This window comes from Drosophila subobscura, chromosome O (genome assembly GCF_008121235.1).
Source record: "Drosophila subobscura isolate 14011-0131.10 chromosome O, UCBerk_Dsub_1.0, whole genome shotgun sequence".
NCBI classification, from domain to species: domain Eukaryota; kingdom Metazoa; phylum Arthropoda; class Insecta; order Diptera; family Drosophilidae; genus Drosophila; species Drosophila subobscura.
The window spans coordinates 22,295,043-22,321,194 of NC_048533.1; the positions used below are offsets into that span (position 1 = coordinate 22,295,043).

General features: G+C 48.8%; 6 protein-coding genes across 7 annotated transcripts; 1 reads left to right on the forward strand and 5 right to left on the reverse strand.

Moving 5' to 3' along the window:
- Positions 1 to 105: 105 nt before the first annotated feature.
- LOC117896294 lies at positions 106 to 1,259 on the reverse strand. Its single transcript, XM_034804515.1, has 2 exons — positions 1,094 to 1,259; positions 106 to 997 (listed from the first exon to the last, which is right to left on the reverse strand). The coding sequence occupies exons 1-2, from the start codon at positions 1,195 to 1,197 to the stop codon at positions 238 to 240; spliced, it is 864 nt and encodes a 287-aa protein (XP_034660406.1). The 5' UTR covers positions 1,198 to 1,259; the 3' UTR covers positions 106 to 237.
- Positions 1,260 to 1,432: 173 nt separating this feature from the next.
- LOC117896295 (phosphoglycerate mutase 1) lies at positions 1,433 to 2,575 on the forward strand. Its single transcript, XM_034804516.1, has 3 exons — positions 1,433 to 1,620; positions 1,686 to 2,183; positions 2,241 to 2,575. The coding sequence occupies exons 1-3, from the start codon at positions 1,518 to 1,520 to the stop codon at positions 2,405 to 2,407; spliced, it is 768 nt and encodes a 255-aa protein (XP_034660407.1). The 5' UTR covers positions 1,433 to 1,517; the 3' UTR covers positions 2,408 to 2,575.
- Positions 2,546 to 4,458, reverse strand: LOC117896290 (eukaryotic translation initiation factor 2D). Its single transcript, XM_034804508.1, has 2 exons — positions 3,997 to 4,458; positions 2,546 to 3,940 (listed from the first exon to the last, which is right to left on the reverse strand). The coding sequence occupies exons 1-2, from the start codon at positions 4,394 to 4,396 to the stop codon at positions 2,622 to 2,624; spliced, it is 1,719 nt and encodes a 572-aa protein (XP_034660399.1). The 5' UTR covers positions 4,397 to 4,458; the 3' UTR covers positions 2,546 to 2,621.
- A 375-nt stretch (positions 4,459 to 4,833) lies between these two features.
- LOC117898059 (histone RNA hairpin-binding protein) lies at positions 4,834 to 5,978 on the reverse strand. 2 transcript variants are annotated; one of them, XM_034807227.1, is made up of 3 exons: positions 5,726 to 5,978; positions 5,514 to 5,663; positions 4,834 to 5,447 (listed from the first exon to the last, which is right to left on the reverse strand). In XM_034807227.1, the coding sequence occupies exons 1-3, from the start codon at positions 5,879 to 5,881 to the stop codon at positions 4,992 to 4,994; spliced, it is 762 nt and encodes a 253-aa protein (XP_034663118.1). In that variant the 5' UTR covers positions 5,882 to 5,978; the 3' UTR covers positions 4,834 to 4,991. The 2 variants fall into 2 exon arrangements, with proteins under 2 accessions (XP_034663118.1, XP_034663117.1); XM_034807226.1 differs by having other exon boundaries at positions 4,834 to 5,663.
- A 673-nt stretch (positions 5,979 to 6,651) lies between these two features.
- On the reverse strand, positions 6,652 to 10,285 carry LOC117897252. Its single transcript, XM_034805974.1, has 2 exons — positions 10,194 to 10,285; positions 6,652 to 10,139 (listed from the first exon to the last, which is right to left on the reverse strand). The coding sequence occupies exons 1-2, from the start codon at positions 10,245 to 10,247 to the stop codon at positions 6,807 to 6,809; spliced, it is 3,387 nt and encodes a 1,128-aa protein (XP_034661865.1). The 5' UTR covers positions 10,248 to 10,285; the 3' UTR covers positions 6,652 to 6,806.
- A 1,129-nt stretch (positions 10,286 to 11,414) lies between these two features.
- LOC117897921 (protein hedgehog) lies at positions 11,415 to 25,379 on the reverse strand. The gene is made up of 3 exons (XM_034807005.1): positions 24,460 to 25,379; positions 16,077 to 16,338; positions 11,415 to 12,307 (listed from the first exon to the last, which is right to left on the reverse strand). The coding sequence occupies exons 1-3, from the start codon at positions 24,925 to 24,927 to the stop codon at positions 11,628 to 11,630; spliced, it is 1,410 nt and encodes a 469-aa protein (XP_034662896.1). The 5' UTR covers positions 24,928 to 25,379; the 3' UTR covers positions 11,415 to 11,627.
- Positions 25,380 to 26,152: the final 773 nt, after the last annotated feature.

Below are 26,152 nucleotides of genomic sequence, written 5' to 3' on the forward strand. Positions count from 1 at the left end.
GAAGCCACTGTGTGTCGACTCGGTCCGCTGAGTGATGATAAGCATTGATAGTTCATACGGAGACAGCGTCGAAGTGGAAATCAAACCCACGAAAACGAATGAATGCAATCTTCGGATTCGTACATTTAGTCATGGAAATGAAAATTTCGTTTAATCACATTCGAAACAGATGAAACAAATACAAATAGATATAGATATGGATATGGGATATGAACAATAGAGATTTGATTCCCGAAATCAGTTCTTGACCAGCAGTAGTGAAATAATTTGATTCAATTTTTCCGTTTGCCGAGCCTCAAACGCCTCCAGTCTTGTCGTAACAAGTTGCTCCAGCTGCTCGAATTTCTTGTCAATGTGATCCTGGAGGTCGGGCAAATCTGAAGCAACAGCCTGTGCGGGCGACTCGGCATGCGTGGTACAGCCTTTTATTAGGGACATAAGCTCTGGCGGGACATCCTCAACTTTTGCTGCCGATGGCGTCTCCGCAGGCACTGTACAGCTCTTCATGAGCGACATAAATTTCTGCAGCTTATCGCCGTGTTCCTCTGCCTTAGTTTTGCCATCCCCAGTGGCACCTGTTTGGAGCAGCTCCTTGACTTTTTGCAAGTCCACAGGCCGCGGTAGCTGTGTGGTAATGCCATTCGGATTCGGCGCTACATGGAGGATGGCCCCATAAACGCAGATTTCATTGGCCGCTGTGAGCAATTTGAGATTTATATCGGCAATGCCGGAACGATCAATTTCCATATCGTAGCGATACGGGCGTATGGGCACATCTTCGTCTTCTTCCTCGAGGCAAGTGCCATAGATCGTTTCGCAGTACTCCTGCAATGGTCCTATAAATAGTTCCACCTTGGGCGCGCTGCAGACGAGCGTCAGGGCGGCGATTTTGAACCGAGGAATTATTTGAAAACGCAACTCGCACGGCGGTGGCGGATCATCATTGTGGGAAAACAGGACAGCGCGACTCTCATTGACAACGTCATCTAGGTCGGGTCTGTGGACAAGGAGACAAAGACATATATGTACATGTAATGCTTGTAATAATTGTATATGGAAACCAGTTTTTGGGGCGTGAAGTCCTTTGTCTTACTTCACAAACACATCATCATCGGAAAGCTGTGTGGGCACCAGTTTAGAGAGCTCACTGCCAGCAGTTTGAGTCCAGCTGCAGTGGGCAGTCACCGGGACGGACATTATTTAATTGTAAACAAAATATTTCGGCGAAAATATAACAAAAAAGCGTTGCCCGTACAATCAAAACACTGCTAGAGATGGCACAGTCACACTCGATAACACACAACGTGGCTGCCAACTTGTTGCGCGGAATGGACTGCCAACCCTGCGAAATCCACCCACTCGAAATACAACCGGGCGCCCGCGTTTGACAACTCCGACCTTGAGGAGGCCCCTTGTAGGTCAAATTTGAGCAAATTCAAAGAAAAGCGACAGTGCTGTGTTATAAGCAGCCCCGAAAGGTATACACAATTTTCCGCAACCTACTCCGAGCAGCAAATATGGGTGGCAAGTACAAGATTGTGATGGTCCGCCACGGCGAGTCCGAGTGGAACCAGAAGAATCAGTTCTGCGGCTGGTACGATGCCAATCTCAGCGACAAGGGTAAGGGGGGCTTTAAGTGATGTTATCCAACAGGGCGCATACTTAATTTCGATTGATCGGCACAGGCAAGGAGGAGGCTCAGGCAGCTGGCAAGGCTGTGAAGGACGCTGGTCTGGAGTTCGATGTGGCCCACACTTCGGTGCTGACTCGCGCTCAGGTTACCCTGGCAAGCATTCTGCAGGCCAGCGGCCACAAGGAGATCCCCATCCAGAAGACCTGGCGTCTGAATGAGCGTCACTACGGTGGACTCACTGGCCTGAACAAGGCCGAGACTGCCGCCAAGTACGGCGAGGCCCAGGTGCAGATCTGGCGTCGCAGCTTCGACACACCGCCGCCACCCATGGAGCCCGGACACGCCTACTATGACAACATTGTCAAGGATCCCCGCTACGCCGATGGCCCCAAGCCCGAGGAGTTCCCCCAGTTCGAATCGCTCAAACTGACCATCGAACGCACACTGCCATACTGGAACGATGTGATCATTCCCCAGATGAAGGAGGGCAAGCGCATCCTGATCGCAGCGCACGGCAACAGTCTGCGTGGCATCGTCAAGCATTTAGATAGTGAGTCTGAGACGAAGAGTGTAACTTGCATTGGTAAACAACGCTGATCCCTTTCAGATCTCTCTGAGGATGCCATTATGGCCCTGAACTTGCCCACTGGCATCCCATTCGTCTATGAGCTGGACGAGAACTTCAAGCCGGTGGTGTCCATGCAGTTCCTCGGCGATGAGGAAACCGTCAAGAAGGCCATCGAGGCTGTCGCTGCCCAGGGCAAGGCCAAGTAGACCGAAAAAAACCCCGCACAAATCCGGCTCTAACAGACGATGAGGCTCTGACAACGCTTTAGTTCTTCTTCATGGTAACCCATAGTCGTTGTTCTTGTTGTTATCGTAGCAGTTTAAATGGTTCATCCCCACACTCTCTACAGTTAATAAATAATTTATTGTAACACATCCACGCAGGCCCAGGCATCCAGGGTTATTTATTGTCAGACATCCATCACCTTTTCTTGTTCTTCTTGCCATCCTTGGCCAGCTCCAGTCCCAGTATGCACTTGGGCGGCACCTTGTACGTTTCCGTGAGCAGCGTGTACACAAATCGCACCTGATTGCCCTGGATCTGAAGCTGCTCGAGCTTCTGATGCGGCAGCTTCACAATACTCGTGCTGGCAGCGGCGCCCTGCTTGCACAGCTTTATGAATTCTGCCAGGATGATGCCGTAGGCCTCGATGTTGCTCACCAGCGTCACCTTCTTGTTGCCGGATCGCGTGGCCAGCGACATTTGTATCATGGGCTTGCCACTCGTGTCCTTGCCGCTGCACATCTGATATGAGTGCTCCATCTTGCTGGTTATTATCGAGCAGACCTCGCTGAGCGTGCCCTCCCGATTGCCATACAGCTCCTGCAGCGTCTCATCCGGCCGCACCAGCTTGGTTTTCACATCCTGCAGTCCGTGCTTGGCCACATACTCGCGCACAATCTTCTTGACCTGCCCCACGGGTATGCCCTCGCCGCGTTTGAAGTTCATTTTGGTGAAGAAGGCCGCCGTAACGTCCGACACAATGTACATTTCCTTCAGCTCCGAGTGAAACAGAGGCGTCTCGGACGCCGCTCCGTTCGCTTCGTTTGCCTTCACGTCTGTGATGAAATTGACCAGCTCGGGATGCTCCAGATCCACCGAGATAATCTTATCCACGCCTTTGCTCTCCTCGCGCACCACAATGAAGCCCTGGTCAACCATGTCGGCCAGGAAATTGGACAGCTTCTTGTAGCGCGTCTTCTTCAGGTCGATCTGCTCGCTCGCCTCGTTCACCACGTACAGTCGGTAAAAGTTGCTGGTCAGCAGCGGCAGTGGCAGTTTCTTTCCATTGTTTTTCAGTGCAGACAGAAAGGCGTTTCTCAGTATGTACTCTGGGGACACTTCATTCGATTCCGCTGGCGGGGATGTGTCCGCGGTTTCAGTGTGCTCTTCGTCCTCAGCCAGAGACATTGAAGCGGTGCCGGACTCTAGCTGCTCTGTATCCGCTGCCTGTGTCACAGATGCAAATGTGTCTGGCGCATCCGCAGCTTCTGCCTTTGGTGCTTTCTTTCTCTCCGCCTCAGCGCCGAGGGCAGGAAAGTCATCGGTGGACAGGGCTTTGGTCCGCACCAGCGGTATTTGTTGCACCAGACTGGGTTCGTGGGCCCAGAGCTTGTCGCCGAATAAATGCAGCATTTTGACGGCCACTCCATGGCCACCGCACATGTACAGATCATCACTGGAACGCGCCAACTGTCCCACACCCACCGCAGACTTGTTGTTGGTTAGATTTACGGCCACTGCAACAAAGAAAAAGAGCTATTAAAGAGCTTTAAAGTGTGTGCCTCTAACTCACTCAACTGTCCCTTCTTGTAGTGTCCGTACATGCTCATTCCAACGCCTAGGGGCACCACTCCCGGCAGCATCAGGTCCGCGCCATTGGTGAGTTTGGGTAGGACGCCTTCGTGGGTCGTGTAGTAAGGCAAAATGTTGGGCACAATCCACATTGCATACAATGTGGGCACTAGCTGCCCGCCATCCAGCTCAAAGAACATGGGCTGCTTGTCCACGCAGTAGACAACGCTCTGGACACCGCCATGGGTGAGAATCTTGACGTGGGTGACCGCAGACTTTGCCGGCACCAGCTGATCCACCGAAATGTTGGGAAAGGCCAGCTCCACTCGCTGTCGGAATTTCTTGCTCTCGGAACCCTTGAGGGCCGCACTGCTCTTGGGTCTGTATGGTTTTAAAAACATTTGCACTTTCTAATATTTCGCAATAAATGAAATAATTCAAAACAAAAAACACATGCAAGCAGAAATATATCGAGATGTACCGTAAACGATATGCCGTTTTTATCGAAGTAAATGTAATTAGCAATGTAAACTTTAACCTGCAAAAGCCCCAATTGAAAACGGTTATTTTCCTAATTCCTCGATTTTAATATTCGGTCTAATAGCCCTAAAAATCTGTTTTGCACAAGATTAGATAGCTTTCTATGTGAATTCGGGCTAAATATAACTTGATATGCTTAATGTTAGATGTTGCCAAATAGCGAGTGGTCAGCTCCGTCGTTCACAGCCGCCCATCCCAGTGGAAAATTTGCTGTCCTTTTTTCGTAGGCAATTCCATTTTCTTCAGGTAGAAATTTTGAAGATGAAGACGCCATTTTATTAAACAAAACATATGTATGTGGTAACAATTCTATGTACAGGACGACGCCCTTGTAATAGGTAATGTAATGCGTTAGATTCATAGAATTTGTACTTATATTTTTAGTAATTATTATTATTACCCCTTTTGAAACATTAACCGCCCCTGCTGCAAGCCTTTACTGCTGTTCATCTAATCCTAGTCCGAGTCAGAGTCGGAATTGGAGTAGGCATCGCCGCGGCGCTGTGTGGGCGGATCATAGAAATGCAAACTCTTGCGCCAAATCTTGACCAGGCCATCGAAGGCGCGGCGGCTGTACTTTCCGTATTTGTTCGGAGTGCGAGGATCCTCACGCGAACGTGTTCCCTTTGGCACCATTTCATTGTATCGCTCATAGGCGGCCGTGTTTTTACCGTAATCGATTTGCTTTTGGCGGCGCGACAAGACAGCGGGATCGGTTTCGGTGTACGAGGAGGAGGAGGAAGTCGACGATGTATAGCTGTTGTGGCGCACGCGTTTCTCCTCCTTGTGGCCCTTGAACTGGCTATGCTTGATTTTAGGATTCGTATTTGCACTTGGATTAGCATCGCCATTCGCGGACGACAAGCTGCTGTTTGGGCTGTTTGAGCGACTGTTTTCGTTTGTCGGTGGCGTCTGCGAGTGGCGTCGTTTGTAGGGGGTCTTTAGTTTTTCCTCCTTAAGCAGACGATCAAACTTTACCTCATTTACATCATCCAGAAACTCAAACGCCATCCCACGATCTGCTCCTTCCACAAGCTCTAGCTTTGCCGCTGTTGCTTCCATCTTATCAACTACCGGGCCCTGGTCGGCGTTGCTGCTGGCAGCACTGCTGTTCAGCGAAGTGGAAGCCTAAAATGTTGCACAAAGTGGTTAGTCGTGGTCTCATCGGAAGTGTGACTGCTTCGCCCTACCTCATCACTATGTCCAAGCTCGGCGCGGACCTCCTTGGCCCAGCTCTGGCGAAGGGGCTTCACATCTATGGAGATGGAGGACGCTGAGGAATTCAGGCTGCCGGAGCCCTTCACTGGTGTATTGTCCACAGACATATGTTGTTCCTCACACAGCATGATTGTACTAAGTATTAGTACAGAAAACTAATTCAGAAGCCGACACTAAGTTTTTGTTTGTGACAGGCTTGTTCTTCGTCTTTCGTTCGCGCGTTTTTTGTTGTGAAGTGTAGGGTTGTCAACAATATCAAAATATCAATATGTCGATATTTTTCAAAATAAAAATATATTTAATATATAACAATATATTAAATTTGTTTTATGATATGGACTATTTTCATATTTTGAACAAGCCTTTCCGTGTTTTGAACACTTACTTACTTACACTTACTTGAAAGGATTAAGTATGGAAAGCAAAGAAAAGTTAAATAAGGATTAAAATGTTATAAACATATACATATCAGGTTAATGTATTCTCTTTGGGAATTATGTATTTCCGTAGAGCGTGGAATTGAGTTGCAGAGAATACATACAAAACAAAAATGTACCAAAAATATCAATAAATTTGATAATTTTGCAGTGATATATTTTATATTATTTTGATATATTTTCAACAAAAAATATATTTCACCGATATGATATTTTTTAAAGATTCGACAGCCCTACACTTGAGTTCCGGATATATCGATCAAATATACCATATAGTTTTCGAAATATACCGTAAATGTACCGAATCCGAGTGATATTCCTCTATTCAATAGAGTCTATTGTGATGATCAGTTCAATATGATTGCAAATACTTGAAACACTAAAAACAATTTTATCCGATTGAAGAATCAATTTAGCTTATTATAAATACTACTTTTTATTAGATTGTATACCTCCGGCGTACAGCCGCTAGAAAGCAGTTTGTGGTCGTAAACATTTCTTATCGGTTCCATACGAATATCATCACTGAATTTTCTAGCGGCCCCGTCATTTGAATATTTGTAAAAGCGTTGCAAAAGTGAGACTAAACTAATGGTTACTTTTTGGCTTATCCAGATTAAATAGCGAGCGAGCGCTCTGTCTGTGTCTGTTCCAGCAGCAGCTGCCGCACCAGCGCCGCCTTTTCCACGGCCTTTAGCAGCTCCAATAGCTCCAGCAGAACGTTCAGTGTGAATGGCTTGAAGCGACGCACTCGCTCGCTGACTTCCAGTGAGGTCACCAGATCGTCAAAGAACTTCTCCAGACGCTCACCGCTCCACACGTGACGGGCCTCATGCTGCAGCTTGTGGACGCCCGCTGTCAGCGTGTACAGCAGCCCCTCGTAGAAGTTTTCCTTGTTGAGCTGAGCAGCCAGCTTGGCGCTGGCCAGCAGCGCCGCCGGCAGATCGCAGCGGAATTCATGGGCACGCACGAAACAGGTGGCCGCCAGCTGACGCACTTGCTCGCATCTGTGCTGCAACAGGCGCCAACTGAGGCGGCGGAAGCGTTGCAGTCGCGGGTCCACGTCAGTGTGGGCGCTGGTGCGCAGATGCTCCACTTTGGAGAGGAATCCCAGGAAGAGTATAATGGAGGAGGTGACCACCTCGCGCCTGTCGCAGCAGTCCAGCATGTGCTCGCAGGCTCTGGGCAGCAGGCAGGCCAACTCGTCGTAGTTCAACTCGCTGGGCTCCCAGGCGGGACGCGTCTCAAACTCTGTGGCCTGTCGCTGGCCCACCAGCTTGCCCAGACTCGCTCCAAATAGCTGCAGGGCCGCATTCGAGATGGTCCACTCGGCGTTGTCGATGTGCTCCATGGCCACCATCATAATCTCGTTGTAGTATTTGCTCATGGCCGGCCTCAGCTCCGTATCGCGCACCAAAACGCACAAATAGTGCAGGACCAGAGCCTCCCAGCGGTCGTGATTGCTGTCTGTGGCCGCCGTTGGACGACTTTCGTTAAGCCTCTGTAGTATCTCCTGCACAGCTCGGTGCAGGAGCAAACGCTGCCGCGGATTGTCGTTCTTCAGGACGTGCAGGAACATGATGGCGAAGCCAGCGCCACGCCGTGTGGTGCTCACCTGGCGGCTCTCGGCGAGCAGCTCCCGTTCGAGGCACTCGTGAAGCAGCTGGAATCCTTTATCCTCACTCTTCAGTGTGCTGGTTATGCCACGGGTGAGTCGGCCAATGCTCAGACCGCCGGACTCAATGGCACCCTTGTGCCGGCAGCGTGTCAGCACGGCCACATTGATGTCCAAGCAACGACGCAGGGCATCCCAATGGGGTGCCGCATCCGTTTGCAGCAGGGAGCAGCCCATGCTGGCGGCCAAGTCGCAGAGGCCCTTCAACGTCAGCCAGAAGCTCATCAGCAGATACTTCCCGCAGGCCTCGGCATCCGCCTTGGCATCAAATGCACTCTCGCTGACCAGCAGCTGTAGGCTCTCGTCCATGTCCTGGAAACTAGGCGCCGTGTCAGCCTCCTCCGACTGCCTGCTGGCATTGGAAAGATTCAGAAACTTCAAGATGCCATCCAGAATGCGTTCGAGTAGCGGCAGCAGATCCTTAATTTCAGACTCTTTGTGTAGGCCTCCTGCTTTGACCACCTCGTCCAGCACGCAGAGGTAGCCAAAGAGATTGCCACCAGCTTTGGCAGTGAGCAGAGGATCCTTTAGGTAGGACTCCAGCTTTTCAGGCAATCGCTTAACGCACTCGTCGTACAGGCAGCTGGCTTCCTGTTGGCTTTTGACAGCCAACTGGGCATACAGCGAGACGAGCGCACATTCATCCACGTCGGAGCTGGAGCAAAGTGACAGGCAGCGGGTCACACACTGCGCCGTGTTCACGTGTCCCAATTGAATGATCAGCGAGACGGTCAGCTCCAGGGCATCGTCGAAGCCTTGGGGATTGTTGAGTGTTTCAAACAGCTGCTGGGCCACCACTTGAGGCCGAAAGACGCCGCGATCGAGCAGGAAGGCGCCCATCTGCTGGTTCTGCTGTGTGCTGCACATTTTGGCATTCTTGGCCACATGGTCGGCGTACAAAGATCTGTTGAGGATTTCCAGCAGCTTGAGGGCAAAGATCTTGGGCTGATACACCTCGCAGTGCATGTCCCGATCGATGAGTTCCTGCAGCTGCGAAAAGAAGCGTTTTATGTTCTGAGCCAGGCCATCCACGCGCACGCCGTTGTCCACCTTGAGCACCTTGTGGAAGTGCTTGGCCGTGTGGTTAATGATCGTGGGCATCTTGCCCAGCATTGTGTTGCGAAACTCGGAGCTCTCCACACCCCGATGGCGCTCGATGAAGCTGTAGAAGAACTCCAGGCAATCCTCGACGGCAAAGTTGGGCAGATTTTCCACTAGGAAACGAAATATCAGCAGCTGGGCTTCCGTCTCGAACTGACTGCAGTTGGTCAGCAGTTCGGTGCTTATCTTGAAGAAGTGCAACTTGGAGGTGGCGTAAATCTCCTTCGCGAACATGCTGAAGATGAGTATCAGCCGCAGCTGGTCGTTGGGCGTGCGCACATCCTCGGAGCAGGCCAGAAATTCCACAATCTGCGGATTGGCTTGCAGCAGCTCGAACAGCTCAATGCGCTGCTGGATGCGCAGGAACCACTGCGAGTGAAAGTTTTGTATCTCAGCGACGCTGCCATTGACCAGCAGCTCCACACTGCCGGCCAGCAGGGCGGGGGATCGCTGATTGCTCAGACTCTTCACCGGATACTGGCTGGCTGCCCGCAGACCCTTGTAGCTCAGGCTGAGCCGCAGCCCACTGAAGAACTCCGACTCGCTTTGGTTGCTCGCCGCCAGCAGGTCCGGCAGGGAGTGCCAGTTGAGTATGCCGCTCAGCAGGTAATACTTGTTGCGGTTCGTCCACGGCCAGAACTGCATGATCAGGCGGAAGTAGGAGAACGCTCGCTTTGGTTGCTTGCAGCAGTGATTGAACAGCGTCAGGGCCTCCTCGCGTGATCCCGTCTGGCTCTGACGCTGCAGGCAGTGATAAAAGTGCTCCAGTTTCAGCGGCAGCAGCTCCAGCTGCGGAAACTTCTTCACCAGCAGATTCGTGGCCTTCAGCACGGGTATCAGACTGAGGCTGTTTTGCGCCAGGGCAGCCAGTATGGCTGCGATGCACCTCTCCTCCAGCAGAACCGCATCCAGCCGCTTCCAGTGGTCGGTGAGCAGCACGGACTGCAGCATTAGGAATGCGATTGGCTGCTCGCAGGTCAGCCGCTGCGGCAAATCCGCAAAGTGCTCATCCTTGAGGGCGTACTTGTCCAGAATGTGGTAGTACACACGAAAATTGATATTCAGGGCGGCCTGGTTTGCCCCGCACGTGTCACCCTGCGCAGCCTCCTCCTCCGCTGAAATTTGTTGGGCCACCTGCCGGGCCGCCTCCTCAGGCTTGACATCGCCGAGAGTCTATGGAGGGTTAGAAACCATTTAGATTCGCACGTTCGAGACATCCCAACTCACCTTTAAATACGACAGACAGTCGCTGTGGCTAATTTGCGTTTTCCCGGTGGACATGCCCAAAATTTCGATTGATTTCGATTCTCAAGCAAGGGTATTCAACGAAATATACCCTTGCATTTTCAAAATATACTGTAAATATACCGCGAATCCTAAATTATTTTCCTCGATTTTGATGTTCTATTTAATATTACTAGCTTGTAAAGACTTTTAGCACTGAAACAATAATTTAATCCAATTGAAGAATCAATTTTGCTTAGTATAAACTCTAATTTTTATTGGATTGTATACCTTATGACCTTCTATTTTACAAATTTGTATTTGAATTTTTCATTCAAATCACCCCTTGTGGAAGCAATGGAGCTTTGTGTTCAGTATGTAAATGTATGTAACATGCATAGACATGTATGTATGTTAACTGATATCATGCAAATTTTTGAAAAATAGCGTGCGGAACAAAGAAGATATTGAATTATTTTGTTTTTCTGAAAATTGCACAAAGGGAACATAAGTAAATAATTTAATTGGCTCGGAGTGCTTTGGGGGGCAGTTCTTCCATCTTCACAAGTTCACATTTTCTATGTACCGAATCCTTTACTGCGACAGATGGCGCTGCTACGATTTGCTCACATCGACGATAGGTGTCCATGAGGTCCTTTGATCCCTCTAAGCAGAGTGACCAGCCTTTTGTCTGTGGTGAATTGCATCTGGCGGTTCATTCAAGAAATAACCCAATAACATTTCAAATCAGACTTAATGTAGGCTTGGCTCGGGAATATCACATCCACATTCGAAAACAGTTAAATTAATAAGAACACCCTTTTGATTTATCAAACAATTTCGTTATAATTCATTAAATATTAAGTATAAATACGGAGTTAACTATATAAGTATTATATACACAATTACAATAAAATATTCAGTCACTATAATGCTTCATCTATATACAAATATGAACGCTGCCGCACTTTAATAAATTATCCGATTCAATTTTCATTATAATATACAATATAACAGTCATCTAGGGTCCACGGTCCACGGTCCACGATCCACAGTTCGGGCGTCATCTATCGAGGAAAAATGTATTTTTTGTTGTAGGATCTGCGCCGAGGATTGTCTACTTATAGCTAGAATGTTGGTTAAAAAAAAAACAAAAAACGTCAAGGACACTTTTCAATAGTTTTCTTTTGCCATTTTTCACATCATTTTGATTTTTGTTTGCTTTTTGCTCTTTTGCTCTTTTCGTTTTCTTTTTTATGATCTTTGTGTGTGTGTGTGTGTGGTGTGTGTGTGTGGGTGGTTAATAAATAGTATCGATCGATCGTTAATATTCATATTCAACATTGAAATACATTAAACATACATTAGGCATATACATAACTACAAAATATAATACAATTATCGCATTCCGCATTCCGCATCCCGCATCGAGTAGCTTTAGTCGTGACGCCAGCTCCTTGGCAGCACATAGTCCTTCACCTTGTAGAGCGCATTCGCATACCAATGGATGCCGTTCTGCTGCTCTGCCCGCGACACGCCCTCCGCCTGCTGCGAGCTGCGCAGCTGATCCTTGGCGGGCATCCACGACTGCAGCATGGAGAGAATGCGCATGGGCGCGAGGCCCCAGTGCGCCAGCGATTGGCTGTCGATGACCGCGTAGCAGGAGGCGGCCACCGAGTTCACCACAATGGTGCCCTCGCGGGTGAGTGGTGCCACCACGCCCTTGCTCCGCACACTGCCCACCCGCACAACCCGCTGCGGACGCAGCTCGCCCGTTGCCGCATCCCGCACGAGCACATAGTTGAGCTCCTCCACGCGATCGGCAAAGACGTAGTCCAGCTGCTGGCGCTCCGGATGCCACACGCTGATGAGATGAGCGGGCGTCACAGTCAACACCGCCCCACCGTCCGTGTGCAGCTGCACAAAGTTCTGCATCTGCTCCAGGTTGCGGTCCATGAAGAGAATCACCTCGCTGTAGACGGGCTGCCCGTTGCTGTCCATGCTCAGAACGCGGTCTCCGATGGAGAGCTCGCTGAGCGGTTTCGCCACGCCACTCTCCAGCAGCGCAGTGCTCTCGGGCGTAAAGCAGCCATGCACATGGGAGCTGATCGAGGAATCTGCAAAGAGCAAAAAGGGAGAGAGGTTCGGTTAGAGTTTGTTATACAGCAGCAGCAGCAGGTAATGGCATTAGTTTGGCTAATCTAATTTGGCGTTAAGCATCCAATTGCCAAACCCAACAAGTCAAAAAGGTTTTCACAGATCCTGGGCTGGCACAGCGTAACCGCCCAAAGGCGAAACAATGCTGCCAGCAAACGGACTGAACACACGAGACCAGAAACCTAATGCGATCTGCGATCTCAGCGAGAGATCACTACGATCTTCAGCAGATAACCGGCATATCAATTGCAGCACACAAAAGGCAGCAGCAGCCGCAGTCGTGTGCAAAATTGTGATCTTGTTTTTCCTTGCAAGATTAGCCGTGGGATCAGCCAACTCCGGAGAGCTCTTCGCTCTGCGCTCGAGCCAAAGCAGCTTATGGGCCACACGGCAACGACTCGGGGAAAAAGGGATGCCAGGTAGCGAAATGTGTTCCCAGCCTCTGCTTTGCTGTCCAACCTGTTGGCAATTACCAAACATGCGGCAACCCACCCAAAACAATAAGAGTGCGCAACGATACCGCCACTGGCAAACGCTAACATTAATCATCATTAATAGATATTGGATTACAGGGTGCACAATCAGCCCACCCAGGCTAGCAGCTGCAGCTCCATTTGCTTGGCCATTTTTAGAACTTTCTCCACCTTCAACATCAGGCATATTTCACACCCGAAGCGCCTCCTACTCTGACGACCCGTCGTAATGCTGCTTGTAAAATTCAAATTAAAAATTCCAGACCAAAAGGCCGACCACTAACCGTGCGCTTTATTATAATGAGGCGGCCATAAAGTGGCCTTTGTAGTGGTTGTTGTGGTTGTGCGGCTGTGGCTGCTGCAACCAAATTCCAATGAAAATGCAGCCTAAATTCCCATTGATGCATTCGGTAAACAGTTCGACAGACAGACAGACAGACACACAAAAGTGTAGAAACAATAAAAATCGGATTAAATACATACTCATGTATTGGGCAGCGGGTCTATAAAACCCATAATCGATGGGGGGATCGGGAGCAGAAGAACAGTAGACCATGGACCATAGACGGAGACCAGAGAGAGAACGAAAACAAAAGGGCAGCACAAGTAGGAAGCGGCGGCAGTAGTAACAAGAAAAATTGGTGTGAAATCTACCTTTTTAGCCCTAAAGAGCTGCTTCGCTCGCTCGTAACAGAAAACCAAACCAAAAAGCAGCACGAAAAAAAGAGAGACCGAAACGAAGGCAGGGGGAAACGAGAAAAATCTCAGGCGTCGGGTCCGGTCTGGTCGTCGTTCGTCGGCGGTGAGTGGAAAGTGAAGAACTTGAAGGGTCATAAATTAATAAACCATTAAAGTGGTTAAAATTATCGTTATTTTATCTTTGTTGTGAAGACTAAACTGATAAATTATTACAAAACAGAGGACAGAGCCGCACCGATCCGCTCCGATCTGCTCGCTCGTTCGACCACTTGTTTGGCGGCGGTGGTCTCTGCTCTCTGCTGTGTGGCTGTGTGTTGGCTTGGTGACTGATCGTTTGGACAGCATTAACATGAACATGCCACAACAACAGCAACAGCAACACACTTGGGGCCTTAATGCGCGCGCGCGACACATGCAACAACAACAACAGGCAGGCCGGGCCAGGCCAGGCCAGCAATGGGTAAAAAGCAAAAGAAACAAAAAAAAAATTAGTGTCGACAAAAAGGTTTACAGCCATTACTCTTCGTCGCTGCTGTGGCCCGCTGCTGTTTGGGCCAACATACAAAAGACTTAGGCAACGAACGCCAGGCACGAAGCTGAAGCTGAAGCCGAAGCTGGGATTCAAGCTGCGAGCGAGAGAGAGCGAGCAAGAGAGAGCGAGAGATTGAGGCTGTGTCTAGGCCTGGGCCTGTGCCAAAACTGTCATAAGCTTGTGGTTTATGTGCAGCGGCCTATCAGCAATCAATCGCATCGTAATTTATTGATAGCCTGCAACCATTTGTGCCTCACACACACACACACACATGGTCAAGCATGGGGCAGTGGTAGGGGGTTACTTAGGTGACAGGACCACACACATGGCATGACAGGGCACAGTCTGTTGTTGCTGTTGTATCCTGGCTGCCCTTTTGCCACTTGTTCGGCATTTGTCGTTTGTCGGCTGACCTTTTGATTTTCTTCAGAGTGCAAGGGCAGTCGAATGACAGCAGGGCCTCTGCTGCAGGACCCACGGCGGCTCCTTTTGATAGGCAATTAGAATCAATGAGCAAGGACACTCTTGGGCAGCGCACCATGGTTTCCTTTTTCCTTTCTTTCATCTTTATGAGCCGCCACCAAAGTCAAAATATTGTGACGCGTCGAGGAGGCGCTGCTGCGTGTGTGGGAATGGGGCGTGGCATGTTGTAATTGTAGATGGAAATTAAATGTGTGGGAAAACGGAAACTTGAAAGGCAACAAAATCCCTCGCCAGAGAGACACAGCGAAAGAAATGCAAAATGTCGAAACAAATCTGCTGGCAAAAGAAAAATCGAATTGTGTTGGGCCGTTTTGGTTGGCTGAAGCCGCAGCATTTTCCTTCTCGGTCTTTGGGGCAGTTTCGTTATGTGTTTCGGGGAAAACTGGTTGTTGCTGCTGGCCATAATGGCAGCTCAGACACAGACACAAACGAACAACTCTCTGCAGGCAGCACCACCTACCAACTATACACACACTTAACTGATGATGCCAACTTGTTGGCCATCTCCCCCAGTCCCAGTCTCTCAGTTCCAGTCTCAGCACAAGCCTCACTGTATTATTTTTTTTCAATTAGGTCCGCGCTCAGGTTTTTAGCTCGGCATTTAATTCATCTTTGCCTGCTCGAATGCTCGATGGTCGCTGGTTCCTCCTCGTTGTTGCGGCCTGCTGCCTGTTGCCTGTTTGCCTGAGAAACGCTTTGGGTGTCGTATCATCAATTCGTTTAATTTGACAGGCGCAAACCTAAACATGTCAAAACAACAGCCAACAAGCAGCAACAACAAGCAGTCCAATGCGGTTAGTCGGAGTTGCCGCCTCTCTTTAGACCCGATCCCGATCCAAGTCGATACGAAGTGAGTTTCGAGAGAGTTCTCCGCCCGTCCCGGCACCCAGTCATCGTACGACTTTGAGTACGAGTCCGGTTTTTGGACTTTGTTGCTGCTTCCCATTTTTACTTGTTCTTTTTGTTTGTATACCCTAACCAGCGGAGGGCATTAATGGCTGTGCAACAGATGGCGGAAGTGCTCGGAGGAGTGCTTGAAATTGGGCATAAAATATCCAAGCAGCGACTGTTCCTTTGTTGTGTCTATTTTTCATATAAATTAAGCATCAAAATAGCCAAAAATAACTCCAATCGATGGCCAAACTTGTTGCTATTCCAATCCAAGTTTAAAGCATAAATATCAAAGGGTATTCAACACTTCGATGGCAGCTGCTTGACTTCCTGTTTTGTGTTCTTCGTGGGACTCAAGCTGAAGCCTCAGTCTGTGGCCATGGGAGCCATGGAAGTGAACTGCAGCCGTGGCTAATTTGTTGTAGCGCTGTGCAGAATGAAACAAGAAATTTGCCAACGCCTGTCAGCTTAGCAATCGTTGCTGTAAGTTCAGCGCAAAGAAAAAGGGGCAAACATGCGAAATTACGCTTGTTAGTGTCACTTCTGGCTAACTGGGAAACGAACTCCACCCCACAAAAGGCCACCCAACACCCAGAGCCGGGACATTCACTTCAGGCCAGGGATACAAAGTGCTGGGAGTGCAACGCTTACCTGATTTGACGGAGCAGTAGATGTGACGCCGACTCACATAGGAGACCCAATCGAAGCCCGCCTCGACGGCCAGGCGTGCCAGCATGCCGTATCTGGAGGGCTCGCGATCGGAGGTGGCAATGGTAACGGCACGACCCTCATAGTGCAGCGACTCCTGGCCATGCTGATGATCCTCGTCCCAGCTTTCGGTGACCAGCAGGCGAACGCCGGGCCATTCGTTCATCACGGAGTAGGCCAGCACATTCAGCTTCTCCTTGCAGCGCTACAAAAAGAGAAAGAAAAGGAAATCAATTAAGTACCAAAAAGTAATAATAAGACGCCGCCATGTTTAATTCACGCACCAAAAGAGACAGAGAGAGAGAGAGAGAGAGTAAGACAGAGATGGATAGAGAGCAAGAGTGGTGCTGCTGCTGCTGCTGCTGTGTGTGTGTGTGCGATCGATCTCGCTGCCACTCACTCACTCACTCTCTCACGCACGAGGCGTGGCGTTGGCGTTGGCGGGGCATTCGGGCATTCATTCCGTCGGCCCACAAAAAGGGCCCAACCAACGCGTTCATTTTGTAACCAGAGAGAGAGAGACGCGCTACACGAGTATTTATGCCGTTTTCTATTTATTTTATCATCATCGTCTTCGGTGCATCCTTTGAACCTGTTGCTGCAACCTCAACAAACACAGTGCCAGGGCCAGGGCCAGGGCCAGGGCAGGTTCCCTTTTGCTGCCCAAAGGCTTATTTGCCCATGCTTACGCGCAGTTCAAACACTGACCCTTAACCTTAACCTTAGCTGTAGCTGCAGCCCATGGGCCATGGGTAAATATTAAAGATATATTCTGTAGACCTCTTATGTCTTATTATTATTATTCTCCCTTTAGTTTGTGTTCTTCTCTCTTTGTTCTTGGCTGTCGATAATATGAAAATGCTTACGCGTTGTTTGCCAATGTGGTGGGTGCTCATCGCTTTCCCATTTCCATTTCCCTGTCCTCTTTGTCGGCGCATTTTCATTTGATTTTTTAACACAGCTCGAGAATTACCAGCGCACACACACAAATCAGGCAAAAAAGGATTCGTATAAGTCTATGCAAATATTGAAAGAGAAAAGAAGAAAACCAAAAACCCAAAAAGCAAAAAGCAAAAACTGAGCAACGGAGCAACGGAGCAACCAAAAAGTATCTTTAAGATTGTGCCCAGCCACAAAAATCAATTATCAACGGACTTCGGGCTGCGACTTTGAGACACTGACAGGATGTTGCCTTTGTGTGCAAACACAGAGCAGTTTTGTTCGCCAGCGTAAAATCAATTTTCAAGCAGATCGAGCCAGGGAGAGGAGAGCGGAGAGCGGTGATCCTTTTCGGTTTGTTGCCTTTTTGGCTGTTGGCTTATGTTTTGATTTCGTTTGCTTCGTTGTTTGCTATTATTTTGGCCAAAATATTCGTATTTTTGAATTTGTCACACAGCAGCGGGCAGCCGCAGCAGCCGCAACAGCCGCAAACTGTGGCAAATTGAGTTGGTGCTGGTGGCACAACCGCATTCAGCGCATTCCAAGAAGAGTTCAATGATATTTGCTTGAACGGGGACTGTCTCTGGGGGTCTGCTGCTGCTTCAGCTGCTGCTGCTGAAACTTTGCTTTATTAAAAGGCTTAACCAGTCGAGAGGCTGGCTGTGTGGACTGGTAGACTGTGCTAATGAGCACAAAAGCGTAACGCCAAAGAGCAAACAAGATGCCAACAGAGAGACACAGAGACAGAGAGAAGCGTGAAGGGGTTCGGGGTACGGGTGGCCGAGAGCAAACGCTTTTGTCTTAAGCACATCGACAACGATGTTTGCCCAACATGCTAATGCATTGAGTTCGAGTCCGAGTCCGAGTCCGAATCTCGAATCGACGCGCAATGAACAAACAACGGACAGATCTCAGATCTCTCTGTGTAGCTCTCCCGATGCCAGTGATCGGCCTGGGATCTCCTCGATGCCGACGGGTGCGTAAGGTAAACATTTACCCACCGAATCGACTGGGGTCGCCTTTGCTTTAGTCTCCTTCGTCGGCGTCGGCGGCGGCGGCGGCACCGGCCCAAAAAGATGGCTAAATAATGTGTGTGCATTGTAAGTGGCCGTTAGACAACAGCGTCAAGTGTAAATAGGCCCATGCAAGGGGTACGCACATCCACCCCTGCTCCAACACCTGAAAGCTGCATTAATTAGACATCCAACAAGGTGTGAACTTTGCCTCAGCCTCAGCCTCAGCCTCAGACCCAGGCACAGGGACACGCCCTGCATTTGACTTTTGTATAGCCTTTGCGTGTCTTTAGTTTCTTTTTTTGTTTGGGGTCTCAACTTTTGTTGTTCAGCTACGCGCTTGATGCGTTTTTAATTGCCGCCCGACTGCAGTTTTATTGATTTAAATTTGTCTGGCTGGCTGCCAATTTGACGCTTTTAATGGTCTGGCAAAATTATTATGGCACGAAGATTATTAGGCACTCATCATCATTAGGCCAAGTCAACTTGAGGAGCGAACAGCGACTGGCTATTAGCCATGGCCAGGCAAAGGCAAAGGCACAGGCAAGTCAAGTCAAGGCAATTCCTTTGTTTGTTTTGTGGCAACTCCTGCGGCAGGCCCCAACCACTGGGACTCTGGGGCCCGTTTCGGATTACTTGTGGCCCCGGGAAACCGATTAGGAAACGACACAATTTAACGACATAATTCAAGTGCGCATTAAGTTACGTTAAGGCAGAGGAGCAGCACTCCTGCCTGCCAAGGAGTCGCTCGCTCTCCCTGTGTGTCACCCCTTTTTTTTGTGTTACTTATGCTGCAGATGCACGTGCTCTATGCTGTAAGCAGATATGGCATATCCTTTGATTCTGGTGTGCACTGATTGCGATCGCAAAAACCAAAAAGGAAGCGCAAAAGGAAGCGAAAACTTACAACTGAGGAAGCAGCCAGAGAGGCCAACGACACAGGATATAATCAACAACGAAAAAAAGTAAAGAAAAAACGAAGCAGAAGGAAGGAGCAAGAAATCACGTCACCCACTCGATGCACTACTATATACATATGTGTGTCAACAGCCGCCCCAGGAAGGAGCATGGGGGATGGGAGGATGAGAGGATGAGAGGATGAACTGAAGCGTTGCCCACTTGAGTAGACCCTGTGGCCCGGGTGTTAGGCCACTTAGGGAGGCAAAAAACAAAACTTAAAGACTTTCGCTCTCTCTCCCTCGCCTGTCTGTCAGCGGCACGCTCTGTGTGGCCCACACACTCGAGGCACACAGATTTCCTACACTTAATTGGCGAACTGTGCGCCACCAAAGGGGAGCAGTGGGAAGAGCAGTGGCAGGAGAATGTTTCCTCTGATTGATTCAAGTGCAGGGCCAATGCCAATCCAAGCCGCTCCATTATCCACTATCCAATTTTTGTGCTTATTTGTGTTGCAAATCTATTCACAGCTCCAATGCCGCCATAAACCATCGGCGTGCCTTTGATTTGTTTATGCGATGGCAGCGCAATTATTACAGCGAGCAGAAAAATCGAAAGCGAAAAAACTGAAGTTTTAATTAATCAGAAAATGGCACTGGACTCTGGGCGCAGTAATTTATTTATTGTTTACGTATACGTAACTCTGAGAAAAGCTCAGAGTGCCCCAGGCCAGTCGCCTCCATCAGCAGTCTGGCATCTGAAATCTGAAATCTGCTCCTGCCTGTCTGTTTGTTTTGCCTTTTGGGCTGTCAATATAAATGGGAAATGATTAACAAAGGAAGGAGAGGAAAGGGCAGCCTTTTTTGCATTTGCTTATTGGATTAATGCTCCAACGCTTCTGTTGCCAGACGGGGGACACTCTGTGTGGAATTCTCAATCAATGATGTGAGACTGCGCTTCCGCTTAATCACTGGGAAAATGCATCACAGGGGGGTTTGGGTTTCCCTCTGCCACACACAAACCGCTCGTAAATCTCATGTCAAATAAATGTCCATAAAAGGCAAGGCGTCATTTTATTGTTATTAATTAAATGCTATTAATTTGCAGAAATCGTAAATTAAATCTCAGTTGAGGCCTATTCCCCGTCACCTGCAACACACCGCCACATTTAATGTTCCCCCACAGACACAGCCACAGACACAGCCACAGAGAGAGAGGATCAGCAAAAGTCATTTGGAGGCAGAGGCAGCAGGTAAGAGCTTGGGACTTGGGTCTTAAATGATAAGCGCCATAATCCCTGATGTGTGATTAACTTTGATGATGAGTTATGAGCCGCACATTGGCACTGATGAGGAGGGAGGGAGGATGGTGGGATGGTGGGATGGGCATGTGGCTGCCCCCGACCCAGTGCCCCTCTGCCATGACTGGCAAGAATCGGTAGACCCAGAACAGCATGTGAAATGTGAGTCACTCTCGCGGCAGTAATGTGATAGCCGCGACGCGATCGAAGATCTCCACCAGATCTCCATATCCCACTCCAACTTGATCCCAGCAAGTTCATAAAAGTTTTATGCAAATAAAGCAAAAGCTAAGACCAAACGTGAGAGCCCGAAGCAAATATCGATGGCATTTTTTGGGGGCCAAGCAAATCCTTGAACATTTGCGCTTGAGTGCCCTCGTAAAAGTATCAAATTGATTAATAATAATATAAAAGCCACACAAACAGCACCACGAGTATACAGCAGGGACAACACAGAGCCAGCGCGGAGTGTCTCTTGGCGGATCAGCAGCAGGGCATTTGGCAATTTGTCCACTTTTTGCCTTTCTGACTGATGTTTGTTTGATAAGTTTGATTACTTTGTGGTCTCATAAGCGCATGGGATGGAGTGTAGGAATGTTCCCACGAAATATGCTAAATTTTTAGTGCTTATCGCAGCATTTGACGTGATTTGATTTGAGTTCAAAAATGAAACTGAGACTCTGACATCATCGACAGACACTCTCCCACTCTCCGGCTCTTTCTTTCTGTTTCTCCCTCTCCTTGACTGCTTTTTTTTTGTCATAATAGGATCAATTTTTGAGTCATAATGTTCTATTAAAATGCCTTAGCTGTGGGCTTACTTTGATTTGATTTGAGTTGAGTTGAGTTGAGTTGATTTGATGTTGATGTGCATGTCGTCTGGAGAGGGAGAGGGAGGAGGAGGACTGAGACTGGAACTGGGACTGCTGCATGCATGTCAATAATCATATCGGATTACCCATTGGCTTTGCCCTCAGGCCACAGGCCCCGGCAATGCTCGGCTCGGCCCCATTGTTGCTACAATTTATGAAATTTTAGAACTTATGCTGCGGCTTTTGACGCATTCTTTTGTCTGTTGTACGGTCTGATGGCGGTCTGTCTCTGTGTCCCTGCCTGCGGTTACTGCTGCCTTGTCTAATCCTGAGGCATGCCACATGCTGCACACATTACCTGTAATTACCTGGAGCACAACTGCTGATGGAGTTGGGTGTTGGGTTGGGTTGGGGGGTTTGCGCAATGACTTGTCATAAGTTTGTTCATTTTATTGGCTGCTGTTTTGCACAGATTTTGTTTTATTTTTAGCACTTTACGGCAATTTGTGTAATTTTGCAATTTGTTTATGCAACTGCGCACACACACACCCACACCCACACACACACACACACACACACACAGACAGCCGTTCTTCTTGTGTAAATGGCCAAAAACGAGACGAAACGAATTGTTCGCCAACAACTGAAATTCACGCACAGTCCGGAATCGGGTCCAAAATCGGTCTCCGCAGCCGTGCCACATAAAATACAATTTAGTTGCGCTGCTGGTTGCACTCACCCTCTCTCTCCCCCTCTATCTCCGCTCTCCGCGCTCTCTCTCTGCTCTGCTACCAATTCTCAATGTCAAGCAAGAGAGTTTTTTCGGTAGCGGAGAGCGGAACGGCTGTAAATATTTGCCCTGCCACAATGGGAATGTTTTATGTTTGCCCATTTTGGGTTTCGGTTTTGTCCTTGGCCATTCAGCTGATGGCCTTGGCCCAACTCTCAGGCGGGCATGTCCTTGACTGCCGTGAACAATTGCCCTGAACGAGTGTCACCGTGTTGCCGCTGCCTCCGTGGCTGCCGTGCAGTGCAACTGTTAATTGTTTCGCAGCTTCATTTTGCAGGAAAAACTGTTCCCTTTGGGCCCCGCTTGCACATCAAATTCAAGGTGAGGCACCAACGGGGCACCAACTGTTTTTCAGGCTGCCTTAATGGCCTTTGGCCCCCGAGGGGCGCGTGGCCATTTGGCACAAGTTTTTCTCAAATTGGTTAGAGTACAGTGAACATTCGTGCACAGAAAACACTCTTCTCATGTCTGGGCCAATGGCTATTTCTGGTGTTCATTTTTATGATGTATTATTATTGTATTTTATGTGCAATAATTCTAAAATGAGTGTTAAATTATAATCTTAAATCAACTGTTTTGGCAGCAACGATTCCAGGTAATCATAAAGATAACTCATATTTCGCGCTGTTGGAGTGCTCTCAAAAGGAAACTGGAAGTCTCCCATAAAACGTTAATAGCCAACCGCTTATAGCAGCTTATCAATGTTCACATTGCATATTTCCTTTTTCGAAATCCACAGTCAACACTTAAAAATTGATTAAAATAACAACAATTGTTAAGATAAGCCTGTGGCCGGGTGTGTGGTGCTGCCTGGGAAGTGTGCCAATGCCAGTGCCGACTGTGGCGCCCACGTCCCCAAACTGACTTTTATTTTAATGCCTTAAATGCTGTGTGTAAAGCAGAACAACCGTCTGCTAATTAGAACTGCTGTCGCCTTAATTACTAGCGTGTACTTGGAGCGTTTTACACTTGCAAAAAACTTTACACTGAGTCACCGTTTACAGCCCTAGCCCATGCCCATACGTGACTGATAAGGTGACTCGCGTGGAGCACACAAATTATGTGGACATACCCTCGAAAAGGCATTCGGACTTAGGGGCTGATGCTGGCACCAAAGGAACCTCCAATCCAATCGTAACTGATGTCATGAATAGTGACTAATATTTACAACAAATAATTGTAGCTGTATAGATTTATCAGTTGGGGAATTTGTGACTTGTGACTCTATGCCGCTGAATCTTGGGATTCAAGTACCATAATAAAGTCACTATTAGCGTTAGAATCAACTGCTGACTTGATGTACGAACGGGGAGATGTTAAACCTGAACAAATCTAAAGCAGATTCGTACAGAATTATCCCAGGAATGATTGCTAGATCAATCCTAGCTACAGCAGCATTAGCTCTAAAAATAAACCCCTGACAGAAGTCCTCTGCATTACCGAACATAATTCAAAGAAATCCCTTAGTATACTCCAAATATTTAAGCCAAAATTTAATCTTAGTAAAGAAGTCTCAACCAGGTTAACTCTGCCTGCCAATCCACACTTCATTTCCTCGTTATTTCCCAATATAGAACAAGCCACTCGTACTCGTACTCTGTACACATTGTAGCTACATATGTTTGCAAATAAAACGAACACGAAACGGCTGGCCATAAGCTACTTGTGGCACTTGGCTGCAGTTTGCTCCCAGGTGAGAGACTCTTATCAGACTAACGCCTCACACACCACACACAGAGATAAGACGGCAAATGCTCGCGTGCCTTCGCAGTGAGTGAAGACAGCAGCAGGAGAAGGCGTGGGCACAGAGCGGACCCCCCTTAATCGATCATATTTGATATTTGTTTGTTGTTCATAGCGAAATCGAAAACGCATTCGCTCACAATGTTGTTTTGCGAGTGCTGGCATAGAACGATTTATGATGATTGGATCGGATCGATTGGCGAACGGCTCGATGGCTCAGCGGATGAGAGGTTGTTGAACGCACTCGTATTTGTTTAGAGCCCAAGAGAGGGGAAGTGATGGCTTTATGGCTTTGTTCTGGCGAATTCCTTTGGTTATCTTGGCTTTGCCTTGGCGCTCGAGTGTTTGGTCTTCCTGTTTTGCACTTTGCTGAAAATAGTTGCACTTGGTGCCCCCGATAAGATGCATAATTAATCATAATTGCCGATGTTCGAGTTCATATTTCGCCACCATTTATGAGCCGCAATAAATTATATAAAATAAATAGCCAATGCGTCGATGAGTTGCCAGTTTCGGTCACAGCACCAATCGGTCTACACACGTAGCGGTTATCAATGGCGATGTTGGAGGGGGGGTACACAGTGCCCACAATCTTAATCTTGCACGATCGGCCGATCGCTGATAAGCAGCGCGACACTCGCGCGACAATGTATGTATGTTCGTGCAGCGATTCATTCGGTTTATGGAGGAGATGTGAGGGTATGTGCGAGCGGTGCGCAATAGGCAGGGTATTAGCCTAGCCCCAATGGGAAGTCCCGCCCTGGGGGACTATCGCTCCATCGATCGATCAATGAAAGCCACAGAGAGAGAGCTATTGGATGAATGGACTTACCTTTGTCATTAGGCGATCGGCGCCGGTGCCCTCCTCGTCCCGGAACAGAATATCCCGATTGTAGTTTGGTACAAGATCCTTGAACTTGGGTGAATCGCGCTTGATTTCGCCCTCGAGTGGGCCGCTGGCACCGCTCTGGTATTCGGATAGATTTGGTATGGTTTGCTTCAGCACCAGCGGATAGAGATTGCGCTCCCGGCGACGTCCCAGCCCTCGGCCGGGGCCGCAGCTGTGCGCTGGCGTAAAGCTCAGCGGCAGCAGGAGCAGCAGCACGGTCACCAGCATTGTCCATCTGCTGCTGCAGCGCGGCGTATACGCAATGTGGCGCAACTTTGTATTGGCAGAGTCTGTGTTGTAGTTGGAGCCGGAGCTGGAGCTGGAGCTGTGGCATTTGGCATCTAGGGAAAGGCAGGTGACACTGGCGGCACTCGCCCAAGGCACGGACATTGGCACTGCGTGGCTATCCATTATTTGAACGGTTTCAATATTTGTTGGACTCGATATCTTTGTGTAATTTGCTGTTTCTCTTCGCTGTATTTTTTTTTGGTTGTTTAGCACTTCACTTTTGGCATACTGAGACACACTCCGCAGCCGTTGCTGCTGGGTTTTTGCTTTTATTGGTTAATTTTGTCGGTGGCTCGTCTTTCGTTTTTTTCGATTTCGAATTCGGTTGCCAGGGGATTTGCCCAATTTGCGCACAGACGTAATCTGGAACTTCCTACTACAAGTCGTGATTGAGTGTTAACTGTTTAGCAGTGTTTTAGCCGTGTTAGCAGTGTGTATTTTGGGCATTAACAGCGGCTGGCAGCTCTCTCTCGGACAACCGTTGCGCTCGCACTGTGATTGACAAATGACATTTCCGAGCGCACGAAGAGTCAGGCCGAGCGGGCGAGCGAGCGAGTGAGCAAACGAGCGGTTATAGAGTACAAGTACGAGTGTACGCGAGGGTGCTTTCAAGAACCCTAGGCTGTAGCCGACTGCGGCGGCGTACACTCAGGCACACACACACAGAGGCACACATTCATCGCTGCGGTTCATTCTGCTTGCGGCTGTGTTGGTGGCTCGCTTCATTGGTAACGGGCCCACACGATCGTGTCGCTCTGGTGTTCATTTTTATGCTGCCCGCTGCACGGCACAAGTGCAAGCGAGATAACCATAGAGAGCACAGCACACAGGCACAGCTACACAGCGCGCTGCTTGTGTATTTGTGTTGGGTTTTCGGGTCTTATGTACATGCTCCCTGCTGGAGCGGGGGGGAGATGGCAGCCAACAGATGTTGGATGATGGTTCATTGTGGCCATGGGCTCTGCTCTTTGTGTGTGTGTGTGTGTGTGTTGGTGTGTTGCCAATTGGCTGCATTGGTGTGCGTTGTATATGGCCAACAATCGGAGCCAATACACCCATGGCGCATCCTCATGCTCAGGCCACATCTTTGGCTGCAATTTCTCTTAACACTTGCACTATTGACTCTCCTCCGATTCTTCGACTCGCTCGACTCTTGTGGCTTGTTAGCTGCCGCCTGTGCTCTGGGCTTCGACTCTGGTTTTTGGCCTGGCTCTGGCCTGGCCCGGCTCTTGCTCCTTCTTTCTGTCTTCTTTTTTTTTTTGCTCATTGTTCACATTTTTCCGTTGGCTTTCTTCGTTTTGTTGTTCGTGTTTCGGTTTATTGCTTGTAAATTAATAATGTTCCGGTT